The 27,143-nt window shown below is 38.5% G+C and overlaps 1 protein-coding gene across 7 annotated transcripts in view; it reads right to left on the bottom strand.

Moving 5' to 3' along the window:
• The window catches only part of fam13b (family with sequence similarity 13 member B), a 65,057-nt gene that overhangs the window by 20,026 nt on the left and 17,888 nt on the right, over nt 1-27,143 (bottom strand). For all 7 annotated transcript variants that reach the window (XM_084549669.1, XM_084549671.1, XM_084549668.1 and 4 more), the window contains exons 4-7: nt 23,438-23,650; nt 22,432-22,609; nt 21,872-22,016; nt 14,863-14,990 (exon numbers count right to left, since the gene is read on the bottom strand). In XM_084549669.1, the coding sequence (XP_084405795.1) occupies nt 14,863-14,990; nt 21,872-22,016; nt 22,432-22,609; nt 23,438-23,650 (664 nt within the window). The remainder of the gene's footprint in view (nt 1-14,862; nt 14,991-21,871; nt 22,017-22,431; nt 22,610-23,437; nt 23,651-27,143) is intronic.

Genomic DNA, 27,143 nt, shown 5'->3' with positions numbered 1-27,143 from the left:
TCACATTTCGTTAACTCTCACAAGTATCTTTCACTTTGCTCTCTTGTTCCACCTCATCATGCCATATACAATTTTTTAACATAATCTCTCTGTCAAGTTCTCCTTTCTTTGGTTCTCTTCAATAGTCTCTCCTCCTTCTATTCTGACAGACTTTGAATGCAAGATCCATGTCACTGACAGTAACCTTGATGGTGCACGTGGGACAGTAAGTCGGCTAGACCGCAGCTAAACACGATACAAATGTCAAACAGAACTGATTTTGACTTTTTTTTCTTGTTGGAAAACATGAAGAGCTGGCCTTTACAGAGAAATGTGCCCTGCAGGCTCCCTACAGCAGCGACTGTCCCTTTGTCGCACAGATAACTTCTGACAGCAGGCTCCCTGCTGAGCAGGACCCTAAGGGTCTGTACTGGGTGGCTGCATCTCTAACAATAGATCCTTGATAGGGCCCTTAAGGATGTTACATAATCGCTGTGGGCCCTAAGTAGCAAAGATAATATCTCATCTTACACCACTGTGCCCCTGAGGACCTGAACAAAAGCGGTTCTCCTCGACCTCTTTGAGCAGCAAAGTTAACATTTCTATCAGCATCAGTTGTACCCTTTAGGATTAAACATGACGCCCTTTAGAGGGCCCTTTAGGGCATTTCTTCCCCTGCTAGGACACCATGTCGGGCAGATAGGATCACTGAGTACAGACTAAAAAGTGGTTTTGATTATGTCTGAAGGTGAAAACATACAGTTTCTCTTCACTAATCAAGCTGAACCGTCACAATAACACACTTTACACCACACTTGAAACAGCAGAGAACATCATATGTTGTGAAACACATCATAAAAGCTTTCCATCAAACAGTATCTCAAACTAATATCTAAAGCTGTTCAATGGTCCATCTTTCCATTTGTTTTAAAATGTAAATAAAACATACTGTTACTTCCAGCAATGTTTTTTCAATTTCAACAGAAATTGGACTGACATCTTGGGACATCTTTCAACAGTGTTTCTTCTAAACAGCAGCTGACCTCCACTGATTTTACTTCTCATCTAAATACAGTGATGTAGGAAACGATCACTGTACATTGGAAGATTTGTTTATTTAGTTTAATACATGGGACATTTAGATTAACTGCAACTGAATAAAACTAGATGAAGGCTGATCATTCCCATGTAGATACAGGAGTGTGTCTATTTTATGCAAATCAACATTAGTAAACACAGTCTTCTCCAGCGATGACAGGCTGTCTCAATCCATCTTAAGGAACATTAAGATGAACTCTTTGGTCTGGCTGCAGTGTCTGGCCCAAAACTACCAAGTGGGCCAAGGGTGACGTAACTGGAAAATAACTTCTCATCTTTCAAAAGTGCCCTGAGTAGACAGATTAGATCAACGGCTCCAACAGTCACGGCTGCAGACAAACATAAGACCTTGATAATATCTTAAAGAGCCACACCTCTACCAAGCTGTCTGTTGCTACTAATACGGTTAACAGTTTGATAGTGACCTAAGTAGGCCACTACTTTGTCTGTGATAACGGCACAGTAGCTGACATGCGGGCGTCATAAAAATGTTTTTTATTTATCGAGTGACGATAGATGCCACATTTAGCTGTTCAAAACCAGGAGCTGCCACAAACTGTCACACTCCTACAGAGACCTTATCATTTAAAGTTAAAATAAAATATGATTTAAAGACATAGTTCACTGGTAGTTCACTATTTTGATTTCGCTAATTGCTTTATTGCATCCGAGGTAAGCCTGTTGTAGATTAAAGTGAATGCTTGCCAGAATCACTCAGATCACATCAGGTTAATCTGCTGCCTGCAAACCAGATCTCTCAGCATGAACCCAACCAGAGGAATATCTCCTGCAGCAGGTTACTGGATGGAGAAATGCATCACCTGAGTGCTGACTAACAGAAGTATAAATTCATTTCAAGAGAATAAAATTAAATTCACAATGAAATTACACATTTTAGTACCAAGCAATTAAGTATTACCCCTAAGCTTACATGAGCACTTCTTGGTGACATACATTGGTGAGACCAACTAAATTTGTTTGTAGGGCACAAATAAAATATTACTGTTATCTAATGTTTTATATCTGTATCAGAGATGTGACCTTTATATGAAGATAAAATCATTCAGAAACATGGTTACCCTGCAAAATTTGAAAACCTATTTCTGCTCATTATTATTTTCACCTTGGTGCAGTATTTCAACAACCATCGCTTTCATATTCTTTCATATTCTGAGCTGCATTTTGATCTTTGGACTCCACACCCATGTCACTTTTCCCTGCCGCATAATTATCTATACATGCATCACAAATCTCAGTTAACACAGATAAGAGTTTGAACTACAGGGCTGAAACGCTATGCTGTGTATCAGTGACCTCAGCTGATGCATGACTAAACAAGAAAATCCTCTCAGAACAACTGTGGTTTCATCACAGTTTCATCATATTAACCACAAGGAAAATTGAGGAGTTTTTCATTCTCAGCACTGACAGTAAATGGGAAAAAGACCCATCAGTTAATTCACGTAATTTACATATATAATTCTGACGGCCTTACAGAAAGGAAAGTCTATATGAATGGGTGTGGAACGTAAGGTTAGTTGTGTCAGCAAATGTGACTCTGGCTCTGTTCTGGCTGGGAGGTAATCCAGACTGCAGCACTCTACACATTTACCCACAGAGACACACATTCACATAGAGCAGCATGCACACCAACACGTAGCTCAATGCTGAGGCTTCTTAACTACTTCAGACTTGCACTTTGTCTGCTTAAGCTTTTCCTTCCCTCGACACAACCTCCTGCAATTCATGACAACACACACTCACATCATCGTAAGCATCGTCTTACATCTCATAAACAGCTCTTCTTGCTGCCTCTGAAATGGTAAACATTTATAGCCCTGCATGTCAGGGCCAAGAAACCTTCAAAGAGACTTACTACAAATGCAGTAAAACGGTGCACAACAAAAACGCAGACCAGGCCAAAGATTTAAAATCTATTTGTTTTTTCTGCCTCAACAGTTTTCATTGGTTTGTTGTTTTGTTCTTGGGATGATAAATGACTGATGCACCTCATTTTTTCTTTATTATCTTCTGAGAAGTACGATCCCTTTCGTTTAGTTGACTGTACAAATCTTCCACAGCACTCTTTTACATCTCTCTTTTAATTCGTCATTCCTCTTGCGGACTCACGAGGAAATGACGCAAGACTGCTAATAACTTGGACTTCAAATGTCATACTGATCCATTATGTGAGAACACTTTCCATAGCGGTCAGAATTTTGGCACTTGCCAATAATGCTGTCTTGTGTATAAAAGTTACTCTCATTACATTTTAACTGCAGATCATGTTTCTAATTAATTGTTTAGTGTATTAAAAGTTATTAAATGGTCAAAAATGTTCTCAACACACAGTAGGATCAAAACAAGGCCACAAATATACAAATGATATTAAATTTCAAGGTAGCAACCAACAATTACTTTTAATTATTGATTAATCGGCTGATTTGCACAAATCTTCATATTGCTGTTGTTTCTGACCAACAGAAAATATGTATTGCACTATCATAGTTTAAGGCAAAGAAGATCCCATTCTTGTATTTTTGCTTAAAAAAAGACTGAAACAATAATTCCATTGTAATAATTGTCGTTGATTAATAAACTGACACCTGACTAGTTTAGATTTAGAATATTCTGCAATATCTTTCAATGATATTTAGTGTTTATGACAATTAGAATCAGTAAAAAGCAAATCAGTACATCTGAGAAACTGCATCTTATTTAACCAGGTATTAACTGTTCCGATTATCCATTGCCATTTTCTTCTGTGCTATGTAGCAAATTGCTGACACATTCTCAGCCAGTACCCCTGCTTCTTTTATTTTTAGATTGCTTTAACATAATATCAGTTGCTAACTAATGCCTTGGCCCCCTTCTGTTTCTCTTCCTCCGAACGGTTTCTATTCCTATATCAGACAAGACTTCCTTTTGCCTCCATGTTCTCTTTCATCTCACAAATAAACACTCAGCAATAAATACAATCATTTCCCTCCATTCTCCCAAGTTTGAAATGTTGGTTTCCACCAATTCATTCTACCCTTTGCAAGTAAATCTCTTTCTCCCTCTGGTTCTCAGTCCTTGATTTATCCATCACCCAACCTCATATTTCCTTTTCCTTGCATCCATTCAGTCATTCATTCACTCATCCATCATATAATTTATTCCAGGGAGTCAGACTAAAGCAGTTACATAAGCCTGATGTTTACCTCTGCAGCAGAATGTCACAGGCCATTCTCATCTTTTCCAGCTGTGTTTCCTCTCACTGTGATCTGATCTTTTGTTTTCTTATAGATTTTTTTACCACAGCAGGTCCGGCCTGAAGCTGTTTCACTGTGATGGTTGTCTTGTTTATCTGGCAGGTCGCTTCTGTCAGCGTGTCTTCTTCCTCTTCTGCAAGCTAACCCGCAGGTTATTAAAAGTCCAGTCTGTTTTGATGATTTTTTGAATGTCCAGCAGAGAAGCAAGCTTGACTTTTAGCGAGACTCTGCACGGATTTTGCCTTTCTCTTCTTTCTGCCAGTTAACCACTTGACACATCTCCGACAGGAGCAGTCTCCCACTGTAGGGCAGCCTTGTATCCGGTGGGTAGGTTATCCCAGTTGAGCACTCTGAGGGGTTAGCGTCAGTACCAGCAAGTTTAGCAGAAGAGCCACAACATCATCAGGGTGCATAGTGTGGTGTCCTCTGAACCGGTGTGTGTGTGTATGAGTAAGATTGTCGCACTCTGCACTCTGTCTGTAAAAGTGCTGCAGTAAACATCCAGCTCTGCTCAAATATATGAGCTTCTGATGTAACCAGGCAACAGCCCCGGGAGGACCAATGGGATGGGAGGGTCTAAAGTTGAGAGCCAATTGTATAAGGGAAGCAAGTTGTGTGGGCCAATCCTGAGGCAGAAAGTGGGAGGGGGTATGATTTTTTTTGTCCACTCAGTGGTGACTATACACTCAGCAGTTATTACAGCCAACCCAGTGTGCTGTGTAATGGCGTGCACATGCAGACACACACATTAGATTCACATTAGCATGGAAACACAAACACACACCTGTGCCTTTTATATCAGTCTTCGTGAGCCTATTGTGAAGGCAGCCTTTCAAAAGCATGAGTGCATTTAGCAAATCACAGACCACCGACTGGAGAAGCAGTGACTGATTTATAAAGATCTGACCATAGATATCGTGAAAGAGAGGGAGGAATGTGTGACGGGACACAGAGGCAATAAAATGAATCCAAACATCAACGGGGGGAAAGGAAGAAAGGAAGGATGAAATAGAGAAAATGACAGAGTCCTATCAGGATGTTATGAATTCTAAATGTGCTGTTTTGTGTCTGGGTAATGCCAGTGCCTATTCATGACCTATAAATCACCACAGTAATATTTCAATAAAACCAAACTAAATCGAAACAGTCAGTGCATTTACAGTAGATCAAAACATTAGATCAACATCCTTCAAATCAAAGTCAGAAACAACATCAAAGTGAAGACTATATGAGGCTTTCAGAAATCTCAAGCTTCGAGTGAAAGAAACAACAGTGCCGTTAAAGTAAGATGCTTGTTGGTACCATGTCCACTCAAACAGCAACTTCAACGTAAAGATAAGAATCACAGATTGCGCTAAAACATATATATATATTTGAATACTTGATGGGTCAAGTTTCAACAAACGATTAAGTAAAAGGGGAAAAACACAATGATGCACACAATGGTTCTTTCACCTAGAAAAAATTTTCATGCAGGAGCTTTTGTCCGATCAAAAGCCACAGAGGGAGAATTATACAAAGACACAGTTCTCTTTTCTTTGAAATATCAGACTATAAGTAAAAAAAAAAAGTTTGATGGTATATTTTACATATTAGGTTGGGTCTGTTTTAACAGTGACTGGCTAAACTGTAAGGAAGTGCTACTGCAGTTAGTATTGAAATGATCAGTTGATTAGTAAATTAAGGTGATGCGCCTAAAATTTTAATGATTGATTTAATTTTTCAGTTGTTATATCATTTTTGACAGCTGAAGACCAGAAACAAGTACTTTCTAGGACCACAGTAAGATATAAATTATAGTGCAATACAACAAATCAGTACAACTCCACTAAACTCAACTAAAATATAAACTATAAAGTGGCTGACTTCCTTAAAGACTCTATTTTTAAACTGCTCTGCTTCCTGTCTTGGATCAACCTGTCTAAACTTTCAAACATTCCAGAAATTCTTCAACGAAAAAGGGGATAAGAATGAATAAATGTTCACAAATCCTTAACTCTGCTTTGACTTCCAGCCTGCCTGGTTTTATTGTTGGTTTTTGCCAAACTCAAAACTAGAACGTGACCTTTATCTTCTGTGACTAAGACAAAACAACAAAAGCGGAACATGTTGACATATCGAGGCTTCACAGCAGTCAGAATAAGTAGTTTTCTGAGGTGATTTAGGAACAGCTGTACCAGAACTGTGGGTGAGAACTGATAGTGCATGCCGACGAGTGGTGCTATCTAGGTCACTTTGTATATCATATGACACATTGTGCCCAGTCCAGGCGCCTTGGCTTCAGCACAATCGAGAACTGACGGGTAAGGGTAGGAGGGGGTGAGGTCTAAAGGAAGAGAAAGTGGCGTATCTAAACTATTATATCTAAACAGAATAGACAAGAACAACACAAGGATGCAACTCTTGAGATATTTAAATTACTGAAAAATCTCCCACAGCTTATCTCTCAGTATGTGCTATGAAGTAGACAGGATTCTTTTAAGGTACATTCAGGGCATTTAGGAAATAAAATTATTCCATAAGCTGTCAAAATACTGCTTGTTTCAGGCAAGAAAAAAAAGAAAATTATTCAAACTACTAGCCTAGCATAGCCACTCAATTTTGTATCTGAATGCGAGTGGTAACACACCACTGGGATTTCATTATGCAGTGTCTTTCAACCGATACTGAGAAGAAGAAAAAAAATACCTTCTGAATGCAATTGGATATTCCTACAAGCAAAGAGATCCACTTTGTTGTAAAATAGTTTAACTCCTCGGTGCTTAGATAATGTGTACGGCTATGTTGCTGTGACTCTTCTGTCCATCATCGCTTAAAGCTCACCAAACTATTTGATCTTTGCCGTGGCATAACCAATTTCTCTAAACATTTTGTGGGCAGGGGAAGTTCAGGCTGGCTACCGGGCTATTAAACCACTGCAATGAGCTTCTTCATAAAGTAGGGCTTTTGCTTCAGAAAATATTTAATATTTTTGACGATAAATTGTTTTTGTGTTGTTGCTCAGGCAAATAAAGTAAAACTGGGCCAATTCCTGCAATTCTTTCCATTATATCTCACAAAAAATGGTGAGGTGTGCATAACATTTTGAACAGAACAAAAAAAAAAAAACTTTGTTTGCCAGCGTGTATATCAATACTATTCCGTTTGGTATCAGCCACAGAAGAAAAAGCAAGTGCGACCTACAAACTAACTAGGTCAAAACACCAACAGTACCCAGCTGATACTCTCCGTACTGACCTATATAGTGTATTTACAGTACGCTCATGTACAGTATAGGTCATGCAGACATATTACAGGCACATTACGAAACAGAGCACTGCTCTGCTAAAGGCATAACACTAAAGGAAAACCCTAAAAATGTCAGTATGTAGACACATACTCTTAGTGCAGGTCTGCATCAGCAAATTGCACCAAGTAGCAGGAAATCCCTAGAAAGTCTAATAAACATACTTCTACTAATAATGTGTTTAATTTGAACATCAAATATCCTTTTTCAGAGAAGAGATGTGAGAACCAAACAATCAATCAAGTATGGGTTTAATCCAATAAATACATTCCTTTCTTTTTATATGTGACGGGTTTCTTTCAGCTTACACCACAGATTCACCAACAATCAAGGTGAAACCTGAACCTGATTTAACACCGAGTACAGTGTGGAGGTAAAATCAGGCATCCTTATTTGCATCCTTCATGTGTAGAAAGTATAAATGCCCTTTTACATGGTGCAGCTTTGGCCTCTTGAGAGGAGAGTTGAGAACTGGGAGCTCAAGATGGTATAGTCTTTGGTCATTATGCTGTCCCTAGATAGGAAGATAGGAGGTACTTATAAGTTTGTCTAAGGCCTATACAGTAGTCCCTCGCTATAACGCGGTTCACCTTTCGCGGCCTCGCACTTTCGCGGATTTTTTTAGTGCAATTTTGTATGCTTTTTTTTAAAATTTTTTTTTACAACGCATTGTTTTCTGCGTCCTGATTGGCTAAGGGAGAGCCCGCGTGTCGTCTTTTGCGTCCTGATTGGCTAAGGGACTGTAGACCATTGTCAATCAGTCTCCTCCGTACGGTGTCTCTTGTACAGTACAGAATGCGTTCAGCTTACCAAATTTACATATACAGTATCTTTGATCGCTGGCAGTGTGACTGAAGTGCGGTATGTTTGTAAGTTATTGAGAAAAGTGTATAAAGTGTGTAGTGAGAGGTTTTGCAACCTTAAAACATTTATAATCATTGTAAAAAATAAAGCTGACTACTTCGCGGATTTCGCCTATTGCAGGTTATTTTTAGAACGTAACTCCCACGATAAACGAGGGACTACTGTAATGGAGATTGTTTTGAACCAACTGAACAGGACATTTAATGACACAGGATACAATGGCTGGTATGCCACATTTAAACGTAATTTTCTGAATAAAGTTTAGGGGGAAAAAACTTGCACAACACACAGAAGTCTCGGCACTGTGGCCTAAGGTTATTCACTGTTTTGATGACATCGATGCCTCTGCTTTGGTTTTGTACAGGACCAAGATGAGACAAGTGTACATACTGTATGTCTGTGTCTGTTTGTACGTATACACGTGCACACTGTTGGCACAAAGAGAAAGAACAGGGCTCTACAGGATGGTGTGGTGCCACAATGGGATATACAGTTGAAAACAGATGTTTACATACACTGTGTTAAAAGACACATACGTAAACCTTTTTCCTCACTGTCTGAAGTTAGATCAGACTAAACCTCTCCTGTTTTAGGTCAGTTAGGATTACCAAAATTATTTCTGTTTGCTAAATGCCACAATAATGAGAGAGAGAATTTCTTAGAGAATTTTTTATTACTTTCTTGTGGTATCCTTCCACAAGCTTCTCACAATAGTCTGCTGGAATTCTGGTCCATTCCTCCTGACAGAACTTGCGTAACTGAGTCAGGGTTGTAGGCCACCTCGGTCGCATACGCCTTTTCAGATCTTTGTGGGCAAATTTTCCATGGGACTGAGATCAGGGCTTTGTGATGGCCACTCCAAAACATTGAGTTTATTGTCCTTAAGCCACTTTGTAACTACTTTGGCAGTATGCTTCAGGTCATTGTCCATTTGGAAGACCCATTTGTGCCCGAGCTTTAACTTCCGGGCTGATGTCTTGAGACGTTGCTTCAATATTTCCACATAATGTTCTTTCCTCATGATGCCATCTATTTCATGAAGTGCACCAGTTCCTCCTGCGGTAAAACATCTCCACAACATGATGCTACCACCCCCATACTTCACAGTTGGGATGGTGTTCTCAGGCTTACAAGCTTTCCCCTTTTTCCTCCAAATGTAACGATGGTCATTATGGCCAAACAGATCACAGGACATGTCTCCAAAACTTAAGGTCTTTGTCCCTGTGTGCATTTGCAAACTGTAATCTGGCTTTTTTATGTTGCTTTTGGAGTAATGGCTTCTTCCTCGCTGAGTGGCCTTTCAGAACTCGTTTCACTGTGGATAATGACACTCTCTTACCAGCTTCAGCCATCATCTTGACATGGTCTTTAGCTTTTGTTCTTGGGTTGATTCGCACGTTTTGGACCAAAACACGTTCATCTCTGGGACATAGAACCCATCTCCTCCCTGAACGGTATGATGGCTGGACATTCCCATGGTGTCTATACTTGTGTATAATTGTTTTAACAGATGAATGTGGCACCTTCAAGCATCTGGAAATTGTATCCAAGGATGAACCAGTCTTGTGGAGCACCACAATTCTCTTCCTGATATCTTGGCTGATTTCTTTTGATTTTCCCATGATGTCATACAAGGAAGCAGTGTGTTTGAGGTGTAGCCTTAAAATACATCCACAGGTGTGCCTCCAATTAACTCAAATGTTGTCTGTTAACCTATCAGAAGCTTCCAAAGCCATGACATCATCATCAGGGCTTTTCTTCATTGTTTAAAGACATAGTAATCTTTGTGTATGTAAACTTCTGACTTTGAAGAAAGTAATAAAAAATTCTCTAAGAAATTCTCTCTCTCATTATTGTGGCATTTAGCAAATAGAAATAATTTTGGTCATCCTAACTGACCTAGAACAGGAGAGGTTTAGTCTAATTTTACTTCAGACAGTGAGGAAAAAAGGTTTATGTGTCTTTTAACACAGTGTATGTAAACATCTGTTTTCAACTGTAAATTTTGTCCACAGTCACGTAAAAATAAGCTGCAGAAAATCTCACATCAATGGCCTTTAATAAAGTTATCCAGAGCGGGAGCGCATACACCAGTCATGCCAGGCTGGGATGATTGTTTGAATGACAAGTGAGAAAGTAGGCAGAGAGGCTCTTCTTCAAGGATATAAATGGAAGACAAGTGTTCTGTAATGTGTTTAAATTCTATTGTCTGGCTTGACCTTTTTCTCTCCGGAGGTCTGGCATTGTGTTTTCACAGACTGCAAATCAATAAATCGTTCACAAGTAGGGACACTATCCAATTCTCCAAGCAGTTCCTTGCTCCCTCACCCCCCCTCTGCCCTCTGATTCTGTTCCCTCCATTAATCCATCCCTCCCTCCTGCCGTTCTCCTCTTCTCTGGGGCCAAACGTGCTTCCCAACAACTCTGGCCCTCAGGCTGCCAGGATATTTCAGAGACCTCATGAAAAATACTTTCCACAGAGAGAGAAAGAGAGACAGACTGTAAGCATAAGCAAGAGAGGAAAGTAGTGATACGGTAAGAAGAGAGATCAGAGGAGAAATACCAGAGATTATATATAGATTTGAAATGACAAGGAGCTGTCAAAGTTTAAGGTGTGTGTATGTGTCGGCTGTCAAAGTCTATTAAGAGAGGACTGCAACAGCCACAAAGGACAGACTTTGCTGTCTGTCACGTGCTAGACAAACAACTCAGCCACAGTTAATGTTGAGTCACTTGACGGGAACTTTCAGTTTCACCGTCCACAACCTGTTATAACTCAAAGTCCATCTGCTATATAACATAGCAGAGCGCGCTTAAATGAAATACCTCAGTTAGTTTTGAGTAAAAAAAAAAAAAAATCTATAGCTGATTTGAAATGAAAACAGTTTTGTGTATTTAAACACATGCTTCAAAGTCAACTACTTTTTACAACCAGTCAACCAATCTATTAGCTGATCAAGAGAAAATTAATCTGCAACAATTATAAGTACCATTTTTTTTTTAATATCATAAGTAACATAAATATATGTTCCTGATTCTTAAATGTCTTTTCTTAAGACTCCTATGATTGTTTACTACCACAGTATACTATTGAAGACCATGGCTTATCAGATCTCTGGACAGATAAAGATGCTGTCTGAGTACCTCATCATAAGAATATAAGTTTCTGACATGTCCACGTAAAATGTACCATCGACAATGAAAATAAGTGTTATCTGCAGTATGAGCTCAAGAAAATGTAAAATTTTAAATTACTATTGGGCTTTAATATTTTAAATATTAATTTACACTAAAATAGCATTGCCTCTTGTTTCCGTGATCAGATAAGTAATCCATATTTTTTCTTCATATGGGCTAAATAACTGTAGTTTGCACTGACAGTTTGGAGTTTCGGTCCCTTTAGTTTTTACATGTGGAACTAAAATAAGCAGTATTCCACATATAAAGAAGTCAGTTCTAAGACTTTAGAAATTTAAACAGATGTATTCCCTAAAGATCTATGTTATTTAAATGGCCCTGTTGTGTAGGCTGTCGACTGCAGAGTCTACAAATACAGAAATAATCCCAGAAACTAGACAAGAGATTAGACAAGGTCCGAGGGATGACGGCTGCAGGCTAGCAATGGCTAATAGAGAATTAATCCAAACTAAAACAATCACATGAGACTTAAAGCTCAAAACAGTCTGGTCAGGACCATTTACTTTAAATAATTTGCAGACTGTAACCCCCTCCATCTTCTTCAGCAGTGTAGAGTTACTGCTACCACTGTCTTCTTGCGGTAAAAGGCACAGAAATCCTTTTGTGTTGCCCCACAAACAAAGTATTAACTCATTTATGTTCAAAAACAGTAGCCTTAACATTTCTGTTATACATAAGAGTATGTATCAAACACAAACTGAAGCTAGACACAGCATCTTGGCAGAACAATGAGGCCAGGATTTGTGCCCACCTTTTTTCCCCGAGTTATAGCAAGTAGAAGAGAAATGTGCATAATATACAGTGTTAGTCATGTGAGCATGGACGTTTACAGAGTAAGAAATTGCAAGTGTGTGAGTGGATTATGGATTACTGTCTTTAATCATCTTAAAGGCCAATAGGGCATGACTAGCAGCCTGACCCTCAACTCAGTCTGGGCTGTAAAGTATCACAGTTGACTCATATGCTGCCCAACACTGCCATACAGCTTTGTTTTTATGTTATTTTATGCTGTGATCAAGTGATCAAATTTGTTTGTGTGATAATAAAATTGCATTAAAGAGCAAATAAACAGATGCATAAAATTGTCTCATGTAAGTCAAAAGTCAATAATGTCACCATATTTAAGTGCATCAGTGTAGTTGTGAAATACAACATAAACCACCGTGGAATCTGGAGCCACTGATTCATGCGCACATTAATACACTAGTTTAATGATAGAGCTTATACACCGATCAGGCACAATATTATGACCACCTTCCAAATATTGTGTATGTCTCCCTTGTGCTCCCAAAACAGTTGTGACTCATCAGAGAATGGACATGGGCCTTGTGAGGGTGTCCTGTGGTGCCTGGCAACAGAATGTTGTTAGTGGGGGCCATTGGATCCTATGGTATGAGGGAAGGGGCCTCTGTGGATCATCCCACAGATACTTGGGATCTAGTGAATTTGAAGGCCAGGTCAACACCTTGTGCTATTTTTCATGTTTTGTTTGCGTCATTGCTATGGGGTGGGGGTGCCTGGTCTGGTCTAGGTGGGTGCTACATGTCTAAGTAACATCCACATGAATGCCAGGTCCAAAAGTTTCCCAGCAGAACATTGGATTGTCACAAGATGGTCAATGATGTTTACTTCTCCTGTTAGTGGTTTTAATGTTGTGGCTGATTGGTGTTTATTTTTACATAAAAATTAATGTAAATCCACTGGTAGTGTAAATCATACTTTGATCAACTTCGACTAATCTGTTTTAAGGCAAGTGTGTATACTGTGGAATATTTTACCTCTCTTTATGTTGCCATTTTGTTAAATCTACTTTGTAGCTCCCATGGTTCGTACTGGCCATCATGTTTGATATTCTGTGTTAAAAATTTTAGCCGTGAAGAACTGGTGCTTAATAAGTGAAACATTACTCAGTTAAATTGTATTTTGCGCTGCCTCCAGTGTATCTGCACAGAACAAACGATAACTTATTCAAAATAGAGTATTTACTATCCTTTGAACTGACAACATAATAAAATTATATTTTGGATTACAGCACTAGCTGTAAAATAATAAACATCAGGATGACTAAACCTGCATAGCAGCATTATCATCTTCATTATCATTTTGAACCAGAGAATTATATTCAGTTTATTTTAGTTATCTGATGGAGTACAGCAGTAGCATCTGTTAAATGTGTAGGTGTCTATATACAGCAGTCTGGGTGTGGTGCTCAGTAATTAACTTAAAGCAGATCAGCAGGTCAGAAGAACCTGAGAGGATCTCAATGTTCCTGCAGGAGGATTGAAATCTCGGCTTTCAGTCTGGACCGAATATTTGAAGGGACACATTATCCTGTGTACGTGAACACCTGCAAGTGTATGTCAGGCATTTGTCATCTGGTTGGATACTAGCTAAACATAAAGAGTACCTTTTAGAGAGTCACTGAAAACCCTATCAGGCTTGATTTCGAAACATGATTTTTTTGTTATAAACTACAACACTATCCATATCAAGCCTGGGTATTACTACTGATTTCCAGAATCAATTCAATTCTGATTTACAGTGTCCTAATTGGATTTCTACTGTTGGATACTTTTTAAATCCAGTCAGTTTTCAGACCTGACATTTGTCTCACGGTTAGAGCTTCTGTCTCCTTCACATGTGGACTAATCTTGTCATGCGGTCTCGCAAGATTTGTCGTGCAAAATCTGTCTCACGAGAACCCAGTAAGATTTTAACAAGGGGATGCAGGAAATTGTGTAAGGATTTTATGAAGTCAGTTTTATTGATACACCAAGAGCCAATAATGCCTAAAATGATTATTTATTAATTTAGCTTGACTAGCCATAATGCATTAATTACTAATTAAATGTAAAAAAATATATTTACATGTATCATTAATTAAATGACTGATGTACGGGTAGATATATTGGTGTTACATGACAGCGATAATAGACTAACACTCTAAGTTTATTCCACACAAAACAAAAGGTTGATACATTAGACTGAGACAAGCAGCTCATAATGCGGCCAAATTACTGCTTGGCCTGAAGGGCTGATTATAAATACTGTATAATGTGAATGTCTTGCTTTTTAAATCTAGTCTGGAGCGTTAGTCACATGTTGTACTCTCTCTCACTCTGATTCTGAAATGACCCAAGAAAACATTTAACTAATAATACAGATACGGTTGTTATATCTCACCTGGCTGAGGGGCTGTCGTCAGTGCATGTGTGTTGTGGTGAGTTGGAGATGACGGGGCCTTCCTCCCCGTCCTGAGGAAGCTCTTCACATTCAGCCTCACACTTTTCATCATCCAAGAGCTCTGTGATCTGAAGACAGACATATAAAAAAGGTTAATTACTGCGGTTATTTGGCTCCATTTACACAATAAGAACAGTGGTTTTTACCCTCACTAATTTACTGGAAATATTCTATTTAAATGAGGGTGGAATACCAATAAATAAATCAACACAATAAAAAAAATAAAAAAATAAAAAATGCTTAATTTAGTTGTGATTTGTCAACTGTCCGCACATAAATGAGCAAAGCATTTCTGGTTAGAGAAATTCAAAGAAAGGTGTGATACTGAGTGTTTTCTAGTGCAGCATGTGTGTGCGAAACAGGACCAAGATATTTCAGTCTGTTCCATAAGACATTTAAATATAGATGAGGCTAATGAGAAACACACTGACAACATAGACAGAGAGAGATAGAAACATGGAATAAAAAACAACAACATTTTCTCTGAAAAGTGGATGGAGGGAGGAGAAGGAGGAGGGTTTAAAGTAGGGCTGTATCATTTTCATGTTGACTTCAAGTACCCATGCATGTTAGTCATTACAAATTGCTTAATAAAAAAAAAAGTAGACCCACCTTTATAAGGCATTTTGCTTATTTATTGTTTAACCTACTTTAAATATGTAATACTACATTTAATCACTCATTCCATAGTAAATCTAAGAAGGAAAAACAAAATAACAAGAAGTAAAAATGCCAGAAGAAATTGTTTTTTTAACAAACCTGCATAGAGTTTTTGTGAAATTATGCAACGTTAACCCTAAATTTAGTGCCATAAAAAGACATAGATAAAAGTAAGACAGGAAAGAGAGAGGAAGGGGAGCTAGATCTTAGAGAGCAGGAGGGAAAGAGGGGGAGTAAATATGTTGGCAGAAATAACTGATCACCATACTGATATCTGACAGCATGTGAGCCAGACATAAACAGAAATCCTTGAGCTGCAGTTCATGACATGTAGCTCATGTTTCTTTCTCCCCTGTTGATGTGGTATTATGTGACTTTTATAAATAAACTTCACATTTGTTATGTAACTTCGCCAGCTGATCTACCACACTGGTAAGTCAAGCTACACCCTGTTGACAAAAGTTGTCTTAACCTGAAGTGGGAAAAACCCTGAAAGAAACTATGGTTCAAAAGGTTAAACTGGCTTCATTATAATGAGACGCTTCCCCCTCATATCACTCTGTTTGTCCTCTTTACTATTCCATTCCATTTGACTCTATCTTTTACTTGCCTCAGCAGCAACCCTGTCTGCTGCTGTCACTGTGTCGTCGCTATGGAAACACCACTGTTCAAAAAGCTCTGATTGGCTGTCGGAGAATTCTTGCGTTGTCACATGTGCAGATCTGGGAGGATGACTCACAAGACTCCTCTGTGTGTGTGTGTGTGGGTGGGTATGTGTGTGCAACTGGGTGTGTCACTGGTCCTACTTTTGAAGAGCAAATGTGCTTTTTAGAGTTCAACTTAGGACCAAAAATTTGTCTCGTCTTGCACATGGGATGTTCATCTTTATAGGAACTGTTAACTGAATGCTTACATTTTATGGAAAGCTGACCTTAGTTACTAATCACCACGAGTCTTTGTTCACACTTACATAACTTATTGATAAAACCTGGAGCACATGTTAAATATTAAAAGCATTTAATAAGGTAGTGCCACTAATATTTCGACATAACCCCCCCCATTCACTCCAGATATAATCTTTCCAGATTCTGTTTAAATTGTCAGTTTAACCACCAACTTGATCTTTAATTGGTTGATGTGCTCCTTTTCATGTGGAAACTTCATTTAGTTTAGATTAATAAAAACGTTCCAGATATCTACATTTTAATGTTGATTAGTCGCCTCTTAGCTTGAGACATCCCAATTAAAAATGAGAGAGAAAGATATCTTAAAGTGCCCCTCCCCTAAAATGTGTGTTGCTTGTTGTTAATTGACTTCTTTGACCTCCCCTGTGCACAACGGTGCATGTGCAGAAGGATGTTGTGACATTAATCTGATGGTTCTTAACATTAATCTGGACCTAAGTACCTTACTGAGACCCTGATATACATTATCATAATGTAAAAATCAGTAATATGAATAATATCAAGGAAGACCGCCTTGAAGATAAACTTTTTTGATTTTGAGGCATTCGCCAAGAACATATTCTATCAATGCTGCTGGTCAGCAACATGGAAAAACAAGCCTGGATATCACTTTAAATACAAACGCCCCCCTGTGTATAGCTATTAAAAAGCAGGAGCTGATATAATGAACAATGAAGACTGATTGTATAACTCCCCTCTAGGCTATAGGCGTCCATTCAAATGACGTCAACAGAGTTATGAATATAATCAAGGCAGTGCTGAGTAAGTTATCAGAAAGCCTTTGAGGTGACGTAACAATATTAGAGGATAAGAGCAGTTAAATCCGCTGTCAGGTTGACCTTGCGTGGTCATTCACTGGGCTTGAATATTATCCCTTAATTTAAGTCTGTGGAAAATTTTAATCATGTTAACTCAAAAACAGAAGTTGCCGCTGCTCTGTGTTATGTTTGCTTTTAACATGTCAAGCATTAGAAACATCTCAGCCCTACTCTTATAATATAATATAATATAATATAATATAATATAATATAATATAATAGTTTTCCATATGTTTATACGTTTCTGGACAGAATGTACCACAAATAAGAAAAGCCAAACGGTAGTACTTTTTGCTTCACAAACATACTCTTGTACTGAACCTATAATAACTCTTTATTTTCAGACATTAGTTAGATGCCCATGGACTCACACCTGTCAATCATAACTGATCATTAAAATAGCTGATGATATAAACAGTTGATGATACTAAACAGATGTTGGACTGAATCACATAAATGAAGTAGTGATAAGTTATTATTTTCAGATTTATCGATTTGTGCATAAAAGTAGCATAACTTCAAGTGCTGGGAAGACATGCAAAGGCCCAACAAGTTGAATTTATTCTCCTCTCACTACTGTGTGACTGCACTGTTTACTTCAAGCAGTACCACAGGAGATAAGCCCTCCTGCCCAATGTTGGTGCAGTGAGTGTGCTGTGTGATCTATAACTCATCTTTACCTCCACATGTGTTACCAGCTGAGTTAGAAATATTCCTATTCTCTAAAAGCAGTCCAAGCGCATCAATCAACAGTGCAGTTGATTAAAAATGTATAGATGCTTATGTGTCCCCTTACAGAGTCAGTATGCATCTCCTCTGTGGTAAAAACTAGGCCATCACCTCGTTCTTAAATAAGCCCTTGCTTCAACGTAAATAGGTTATTGCTCAACAGCTTATCACTTACTGCACCAGATCAGGTTAAGTGTATATGCTCCAACATATATAGGCTGTTCCCTGCTGCTGTACATTGTGACATTCTCTGGTATTTATAAGTTTACTACATGTACCCAGCTGTAATCAATACCAATAGTCCAGAGTATATTTTTTATTAATAGACTAATGAATGAGCAGACAGACAATAGACAGTCTCGTCATTCCATAAATTTTTTCTGAGACATTTATTGAAAAGAGCTGGATGTTTATGCAATATTAAAAAGCAAAAAATAAAAGAAATAAAATAAAAGAAATTATACCACTACTTGAGAACAGTGAAATAAATTAACATTTGCTGCCTTTATCTGTTGTGGACTAATATGTAAAAGTAATCTCGGTCTGACTCAGACGTTACACAGAGAATTGCCACAGACGATTATGTAACAAGGAATGAAATAATCTCAAGAAGCACAGGTCTGAGATTCAGTGGTCAAATTAAATCAAGCCAAGTTTTCTCTACAGAAAAATCACTGTAGGCTTGGACAACACAGAGATACAGCTCAAACTTATTAAGATGGGACAGTGTGCACTCTTGATGTTCACTCTACTGCACAGCTGCTCCATTTCTAAGAGCTATGAGTCATAGCGTGACACTTTTTAAAGCCACAGGATGCATTGTGGTTGATTACAGCAACACTACACTCTCTACCTGGTGCCCATCTAAAGGAAATGAGTGCTGACGAATCAAAGGTAGCTCTGAAACAAAAAGGGCTATCTCTGAAGTGAATTATGTAATAAATGAGTACTGATTCTTGTTATTTTTCTGTTACTATGCACAGAAACCATGCCATTGTCTCCAAACAGTGAAGAAAAACAAACACACCCGCTGGCGTCATCATAGCAACAACAAGCTTTGGCACATATTTGCTCTCACCTAAACAATAATTCCATCAAACTCCTTTTTCTCCAACAAACAAGCCAAAACCCAGCTTAGCGCTTCTGACTGTCAGATCCATGCCAGACCCATTGTGTTTCGAAGAAAAGCTCCAAAAAACACATTTCACTCCTCTTTCAGTATATTTATTTCAAATGCTGTAACTAACATCGCTGAGGCTTTTTACCCGTAAGTCTGTAACCAGGCTTAACTCAAAGTATGTGTGTGAACACAGGTATGTGTGTGTGTGTGTGTGTGGGAGATAATCCCCTTCATGAGGTTGTGTTCACAGAGAGAGAGAGCCATCCCCAGTGTAGTGCAGGGGCTGGAGGTATGAGTTGCACAGTTACATCATACACCAGCTTCTTTTCTTATCCTCCTCCCCTGCCTCACCACTTCTACCTCCCTCCCTCTATTCCTTTCTTCCTATTCTCTCTCACTCCCTATCTTCCTGTCTGCTTTCTCCCTCTCCTCTTCTCCAAACCACCCACTTTTTTTGCCCTCTCTCTCTTACATAAAAAACATGGATCGCTGCATGGATGATATGTCTTTACAGATTTGTCTCACTGCCTCTGTCGACTCCTTCTTCTTCTGCTCTCTCATTCGTTCACTTCATAAAATTAAACTGCCCTTCATCTAACATGGCAGACAAAAAAGCAAGGGAACTGAGAACGATAAAGATACTGAATACGGAAAACAAAAAGTAAATTCAATGAGCTGCTTGAAAGAAATTACTACTTTAGCTGATTGTTGTTCAGAGCTCCTTTCAATCTAATTAGCTTTAATTTACAAGCCAGAGGTTTGGAAAACTTCAAATTTATTTTGGAACGCTGCCCCATGGACTCAAAATTACAAGGCCAGTAACACTGGAACAAAGTTTCCAAGCACAATAAAATCAAAACACAAAGAAGAACAAAAGATAAGCACAGAACAACTAACAATAAAGCAATAAAGCAGGCAGTGACCTACTGTAAACAGACACACACCAGTTTCTTTTCCTCTTCTGGCCAGACTGTCTGTCCTTTCACTTCAACATTTAAACATTATCCTTACGGCCTACCTGCTGTGCTGGGACAATGTACTCTCAAATGTGACAGGAACTAAAGTAGCACGCATGTGAGATACCGATCAAGGGTTGCCTCATAATTATTGTGTTTGAGTAAATATTATCGCACAATAATACAATGTAATCAGGCCACTGTAAGGTTAAATATTAACCATGTCTTTCTATGTATTGTGTAAGAAAAAACAATACGTAACAACTGAGATAAAATATTTGGCATGAGCTCATTTAACTTCCTTATAGTACTACAACTATGTTAACAAAGTTTATTTAGTGCCCTGTGTACAGCGTGTGTAATTGTATGGTATGTTTGGCTGAGGTTCCTAGACTCTTCAGAGAAATATTTTGTTTACAAAAAAACTTTCTGTTCTTGTCTTTCTGATTCAATCTGTGCAGTGCAACAATAGCAAAGAAGAGGTGGGTGTAGCTGAATATAAATGATATTTACATTCCTACACAGTCCAAGCCTTGTCTGATCAATTGCTAACTAATAAACCTCGGTGGAATGTCTTTGTTTGATTTAATCCCTGTAAATGTATATCCTAACATACTGCAGTCTTGTAGATTTATTAAAAACAAGAGATCAAAACAAATCAGTATTGTAATTCCAATGATATAATAGTGAAGATTTACTTCTGGTGGCATCAATAATAGTTAATGATTTATAAAATAAAGATCTCAAGCCAAGACAGTTTGAATATTGTTTCTGAACACTGTAGTAGCAAAAAAAATTTTCCAAACTCACAGAGATATCTAAAAAGACATATTTGTACTTAATTATGCATCTCTCATAAACCTGACAGTATGTTTTTGTCTTTTTCCTAAAAGCAGTTGGTAGCACTTTAAAATTTGAATCCTTCGGTATCCATGAAACGCTTGTCTGCTGCCTCTGTGTGTCACCCCGAAGGAATTTCCATTCTGACCCTGGCAGAGTTAAATACCACATTCTGTTGTCTGAGTGCCATTAAAGAGGAAGTAGAAAGGCAGAGGAGGAAGACAAAGAGGATTCTGATGGCTGTTGTATTTGGAGTTTTTTTTTTGGGCTATTTTCAGGAATGTTGAAACAATGAATTCCTGTTTTCATTGTTTTTGCATCTATGCAAGCAACCCTACAACAATGAGTGGATTGTTTTATTTCCTTGTATAGTTTTATTTGTTCTATGCTTTCTTTGCAAACTGCAAGTTAATGCATCAAATGTTAAAAGGCATTTATCATGATTCGGTAGATTTACGTGTGATTATATGGGGATAAAAGACCAAACTACAAAGACTCCTTTGAAAGGATGGTGTGGAGAATAAAAATAGATCTAAAAAAAACTCTTTATTGATCCCTGAGGTGAAAGCAACCACCACTGCAGAAGGGAAGAGAAAGGTAAACAGGAGAGACCAAAAACTGAAATAACGAATAAAAACCTTTCCATAAAATGTGACAAAATGTTTTGCTCTGACAGCCTAAAAATCTATTACATCTTCCCCATTCACTACTGGTAGCATTAATAATATCTGTAGCAGATTATGCAAAAATATATACATAAAATTAACATATGTTTACTATTTTTATAATACCATATACTGGCTCACAGTATGCAAGATTGAGTCAGACTGAGAAGAAGTAGTTATAAAAGAACAAACGAACCTGTTCATTGATGGAGCTATAGTCATTGGTGGTAGACACGTCATCGTCCTCCGAGTCAAACAGACCCTCCTGATTGTCCAACAGCTCTGCCAGGACTCTGCTGACAGACTCCTGGTCCCGAAGGTCCTCTCCTTCTGTTGACAGGCTGCAGATGGAAGACGAGAGAAGAGTATGTTCTACTGGCTGTTGCACACTGCTTCCCAAGAGAAGTTAATACTTACTGTCTTGTCTTTTAAACCTAGGTTTGCATGTGTCTGTACGTGTCTTTGTGTTTATGTCTTTTGTTTGCTGTACTGCTGTCAAATCAATCTGTGGCTGCATCAGCTGTGTTATCAGGTGTAAGTGATGTATGAAAAGTGTATGGTGATTTGGTGATATTCCCAGTCAAGATGTGTGCTCAAAAAACTTTAAGATGCCATAATAACACAGTCTACTGCTCAACATGCAGACAAAAAAATGAAAAAAGCCTAGTACTTGTGGTGAACAAACATGCATGTGGTTGCCTTAAGATTGCGGTGCCTGACAGTTTAAATTAGGTAGCTAAAAAAACAAAAACTTACTGGAAGATGTCTGGTCCGAAGACAGCGGCCAGCGCCCCGACGTTCCAGCTCTCCTGTTGAAGTGATGCCACGCTGGCTAGGAAGCGACACAGGAAACGCAGCAGGCCGTAGTTCAACTGGGGAAGCTGCTGCAGCAGGTACTTTAGGTTTCTACACAGCTCCTCTTCATTGCTGTAATCTGGAGATGTTTAAGAGCACAAAACAAGAATAGTCGTTTACAGCCTTAATACTGTAGAGATACTGTGGAGTGAATTGTGGGTTATCAAGTCCTTCGCCTTCCTTCACAGATAACCTTAAAACTGATATCAAGAGAAAATATTCACACAGATAAGATTTAGTTCCGTCTTCCAGGCGAGGTTAAATGAGGAGAGGGGTAAAATGTGCAAAATAGTTATCATTTATAGTGTAACAGTGCTATCATACAATATAATAAAACAAGGAAAAAAACGACATGACACAGAGAGTCCACAGACCCCCACCCCCTTCTACTGTAATCTGCATGACAGCAACTGGAACAATCATGACAAGGGGATTAGACCAGATTATCTGTGATAGAAACAGACGAAAGAGAACGGGGCAAAGAGGCAAAACAAAAACGGAATTGGAACAAATGTGGAAATGGGATATTGGCAGAAGTGATTAGACACTCTCCATTAAAGCACTTATAATTCCACCTCTTCCTTTACTAATATTGACTGTGTTTCATTAGCTTGTGGTCAATACTATGAATTAACACTGCATACATGGACAAAGTCATAACAGCTTAACGCAAACTCAACTTGGATGAAAAATCAGAAATGGAAGATAATGGTGTATGCCCTGCATGTTTTCATACAATTATTGTCACCTCGTCTTTGACATGATGTATGGAGAGCCCAGACTAGGTTTGAAAAGAAAACGTAGACAACACCGGTTTTAGAATGGAGAAAAAGAAATGGTGGGGTGAATGAGTAAAGAAGAAACACACAATGGCATGAGGGGAGGAGAAGCAGTCCTTGTCACACACCTTGGTGCAGCTGTAGTATGTGTCCTTGTATAGCCGTTGGGATAACAGGCTCAGGAAGCTCCTGCAGGAAGAGTCGGAGCAAACTGACCGCCGATGCCAGATCTGCCTCTTTCTCTAGCTCTACCTCCTCACCACTGTCGTAACGCTGACGCAGCCAATCCACTCGCTCTGCGTTGCCATTAACCAGAAAGAGTCCCTCCAAGTCCAGATGACCTGTAGACAGACAGCAGCAGATATTAATGTGAGATTCTTCACGCTACTTTAAGCCGATTCAGGATATTAATATTAAAGTTCTATATTTTTGGTTGGTTCAGTAATTAAATTAATGCTCTTGTTTGTAAACTTACAAAGTTACATCAACACTAATAGTCACAGGTCCTTCCCCGTAAAGCTTGTTGGGGTTAATACAATGTTTTGACAGCTCTAGTGTCTTGTAAAAGTAATACATCTGGAAGGTATGTGAGCTTGTACTGCAGCTTTAGTAAGAATGTGACTCATGTGCAATTAGTCTTTCCAGGACAGGTAGTTGTTAGATGCTCAGAAACTGAGAAGTATAAAATTATAGGTTATGGTCACTAATTTTGTCATGTCATAGAGGTATTTGAGCATAAGTAAAGGTTGACAATAACTATGTTGTTATTCGGAGGACAGATGTGGTCTAGTCTAGAATGCCACCCACAAACGAAGGTCCTTCAGAGAGGCTTTTCCACTGACTAACCCTGAGCCCTTTTTCTCAAATGATCTGACATCACAGAATCCAGGATCCCAAACCAATCAATTAAATGCCCTGTCAAGTTTGTCAACCAAGAACTTGCCACAAATGGCCGTCAGTTTTTTAACACCACTTGTAACCTTGGTAGGTTGGATATCTCTTTTATTCATAACTTTAGTTTCCATTATTTTCCTTTCAGTGTTTTTAATTGGACTAATTCTTGTGATAATTCTTTGCTTATAAATTCTTATGATAATATCAAGTAGTGTAAATAAATTGCTTAAATTAGGAATTAGAGCAAACTCACCTGCACTCTGAAATAAATAACTGATGTGTAATTTTTAACCCGTACTCCAACCTTGCTGTTATTATTTTGGTCTACAAATGCAGGCATAGAATTAAGGCACAGAAGTACAAAGATGTCCATATGAGTATACAAAAGCATCTGTGCATGCATACTTGTCCCTTGCCATGATTACCCTGACTGATATCATATCATCACATATCATTCCCATATGTGACAACATACCGGAGCGTTTGTGATGAAAATGATAAACTGATAGCATCAGCAAGGCCTGTCAGGGTTTTTGATACATTTTATTTTTAGAACATTCGTGTGCGTGTTATTACATAACGTGCCATCAGTTCATCTTGTATACCATGTTGGTGTTTTATACCATGTTGACATAAGAAGTTAGTTGGTTTTCTACATCTGTAACGTCTACTGCTGGCAGGTACTATACGAATAATCACCAACATCTGCATTTTGATTTGATTGTACTACAAGCCCATTTTTGAAGCACATCAATGCATTAAGAACACCTAAACTGATTACTACCCAGGATCGTGAATTCCTGCTAGTCCTGTCACATTGCAAGTAATTAGTCACAATGGCTATTGTAGGAAGGGTAGATTTAAATAGGGAAAGCTTAAAGATATTTAAATCGTGGTGTTGCGACTTGTGGATTATGAAATGACTGCTTGGTGAAGCCTCTCGACTCATATTCACTCCCTGGTTTCTCATCTGTTAACAAGCCAGATAACACACTGTTTAAGTCCAAATGATTAACAGGAGTCCAGTGGGACGTATTCCTCTTTTCAAGCTCCACAAAGTAATCTAAATGCAAAATAGTAGAGTTACACAGACTAACGACTGTTACGCTTGTAGGTAGAATTAAAAATGGCTGCTGTCACAAATATAGTACTGGGGCTAAAAAAAAAAAAATCAAACAAGTCTCTCTGGGTTCCTATAACAGCTTTGGTCCGGTTTTTGATCAGTGTCTTCTATCAATATTTCATTTTCCTACATAGTCACAACACTTAGCATCTACTAAATCCTTGGGCATCACACACAAACTAAGAGAGATTAGGGTCTTTCACTGGCTGAATGATTTCCTGACAGCCAGCACCGCTCTAATTAATGCACTAGCAGAGACCCTGGAGGATTAAAGACTTATTACATAACCTCATATGGCTGGACAACCTCCAGGTCACATAAACCAGAAACCGGCTTCACTTGTCACTTGACATTTACTCGAGATCACCTGAGGGGATCTGAGCCGACAATCCATTCCAATAGTTTCCAAATGTCCACTGACTGACAGGTTTGACAAGAAAGTGTCTCTGTTTTGTGACTAACAAAGTAAATCAGAAAAGGAAGCTTTTTATATTGTTTAACCTGTGACTGATATGTGTTTGACATCTTTTCTAGATGAACTGGCTAGATTTCCGAACACCAGGACGATCAAAATCCTTATTTTATTTAATAAAAAGATATGCACAGTGTGTCAAGAGTTCTGTTGATCTTAATTTGACCGTCATGTAATTGATTTGTAAAGTACACACATATCTACATGCTATGCTGTTATCTAATATCAGTCCTAAGTATTTTTGCACAGACCAGGGATAATGAGGTTATAAATCTAAATTACTCAATTTATTATCTCTTGGGTCTGAACTAAAAAAGAGCCCTTACCACAAAGGTTTCATGAGATATGGAACGATACAACACTAGTACTGACGGTGTTATTTAATCCGTACCTACATTCTTGCTGTGCCAAGTAAGTTTAAAATTCAGCTGGTGAAAGAGTCATTTTCAGAGCAAGACAACACACCAACCTGCTGTTTTAGTAAATGACATAAGTGCTTTCTGCTCTGTGAGGCTTGGACAAGAAATGTTCCAGGAGGGTTATGGGAAAGGCCCAGGGCTAGCACTTTGGTAGGTGGCTCTATTCTGTTTTTACAAGTGGAGCTGCAGCGGACAGAACTGTTACATAATGACGAAGGAAGCCAAGCATGGAGCTGTATGCTGGTGCCTCCAGAGTTTATCTTATCATAAACCGGATCTCCACTGATGACATATTTTGGTATTATCGTAATGCAAGGTCAATCAGCGCATGTCAACAGAAGCAAGACATGAAACATCACAGACAGAAATCAGATGTAACTTAAGCAACAAGTATGTACTTACTGAAATAAATGAATTTCAGTCTAGATCTTTATGACACATCACTAAGGAGCTACATGTTTGGTTGCATAAGAAGCATTATATAAAGATAGATGCTAACAAAAACAGGAAAATAAGTGTAAGAAATGTCAGGCAAAGTGAGAAATCTGCAGAACTAAGCCAAAATAAAAATAAATAAATAAAAGATTAAGGATAGAAATTTAAAGTGTGTGGACTTCAAAGAATTTAGGATTAGAAGCCAGTCACGTGAAAACGGCACCACTTTCCTTTCCTGCTGATCATTCATTTATATTAAGAAGTAATGCCCGACTGACACATTTCCTCAAATCCTTGAAAACAAATGCATCGCCACAAACACGTGGGAGTGTGTATAAGTCATGTTGATAAACTATATACAGCATATGTGACACATACTTATGCACTGAATATTAAACCAAGTTCTGTTTTTAACTATGTGCCAGCTACCCTTGTAATGAATGCTTGTACATTTTGTGTTGGACACAACTGAGTGTGTCCGTGTGTCTCCA

This window comes from Chelon labrosus, assembly GCF_963514085.1.
Source record: "Chelon labrosus genome assembly, chromosome: 8".
In the NCBI taxonomy this organism is placed as follows: Eukaryota; Metazoa; Chordata; class Actinopteri; order Mugiliformes; family Mugilidae; genus Chelon; species Chelon labrosus.
This window is presented reverse-complemented; position numbering and strand designations above follow the sequence as displayed.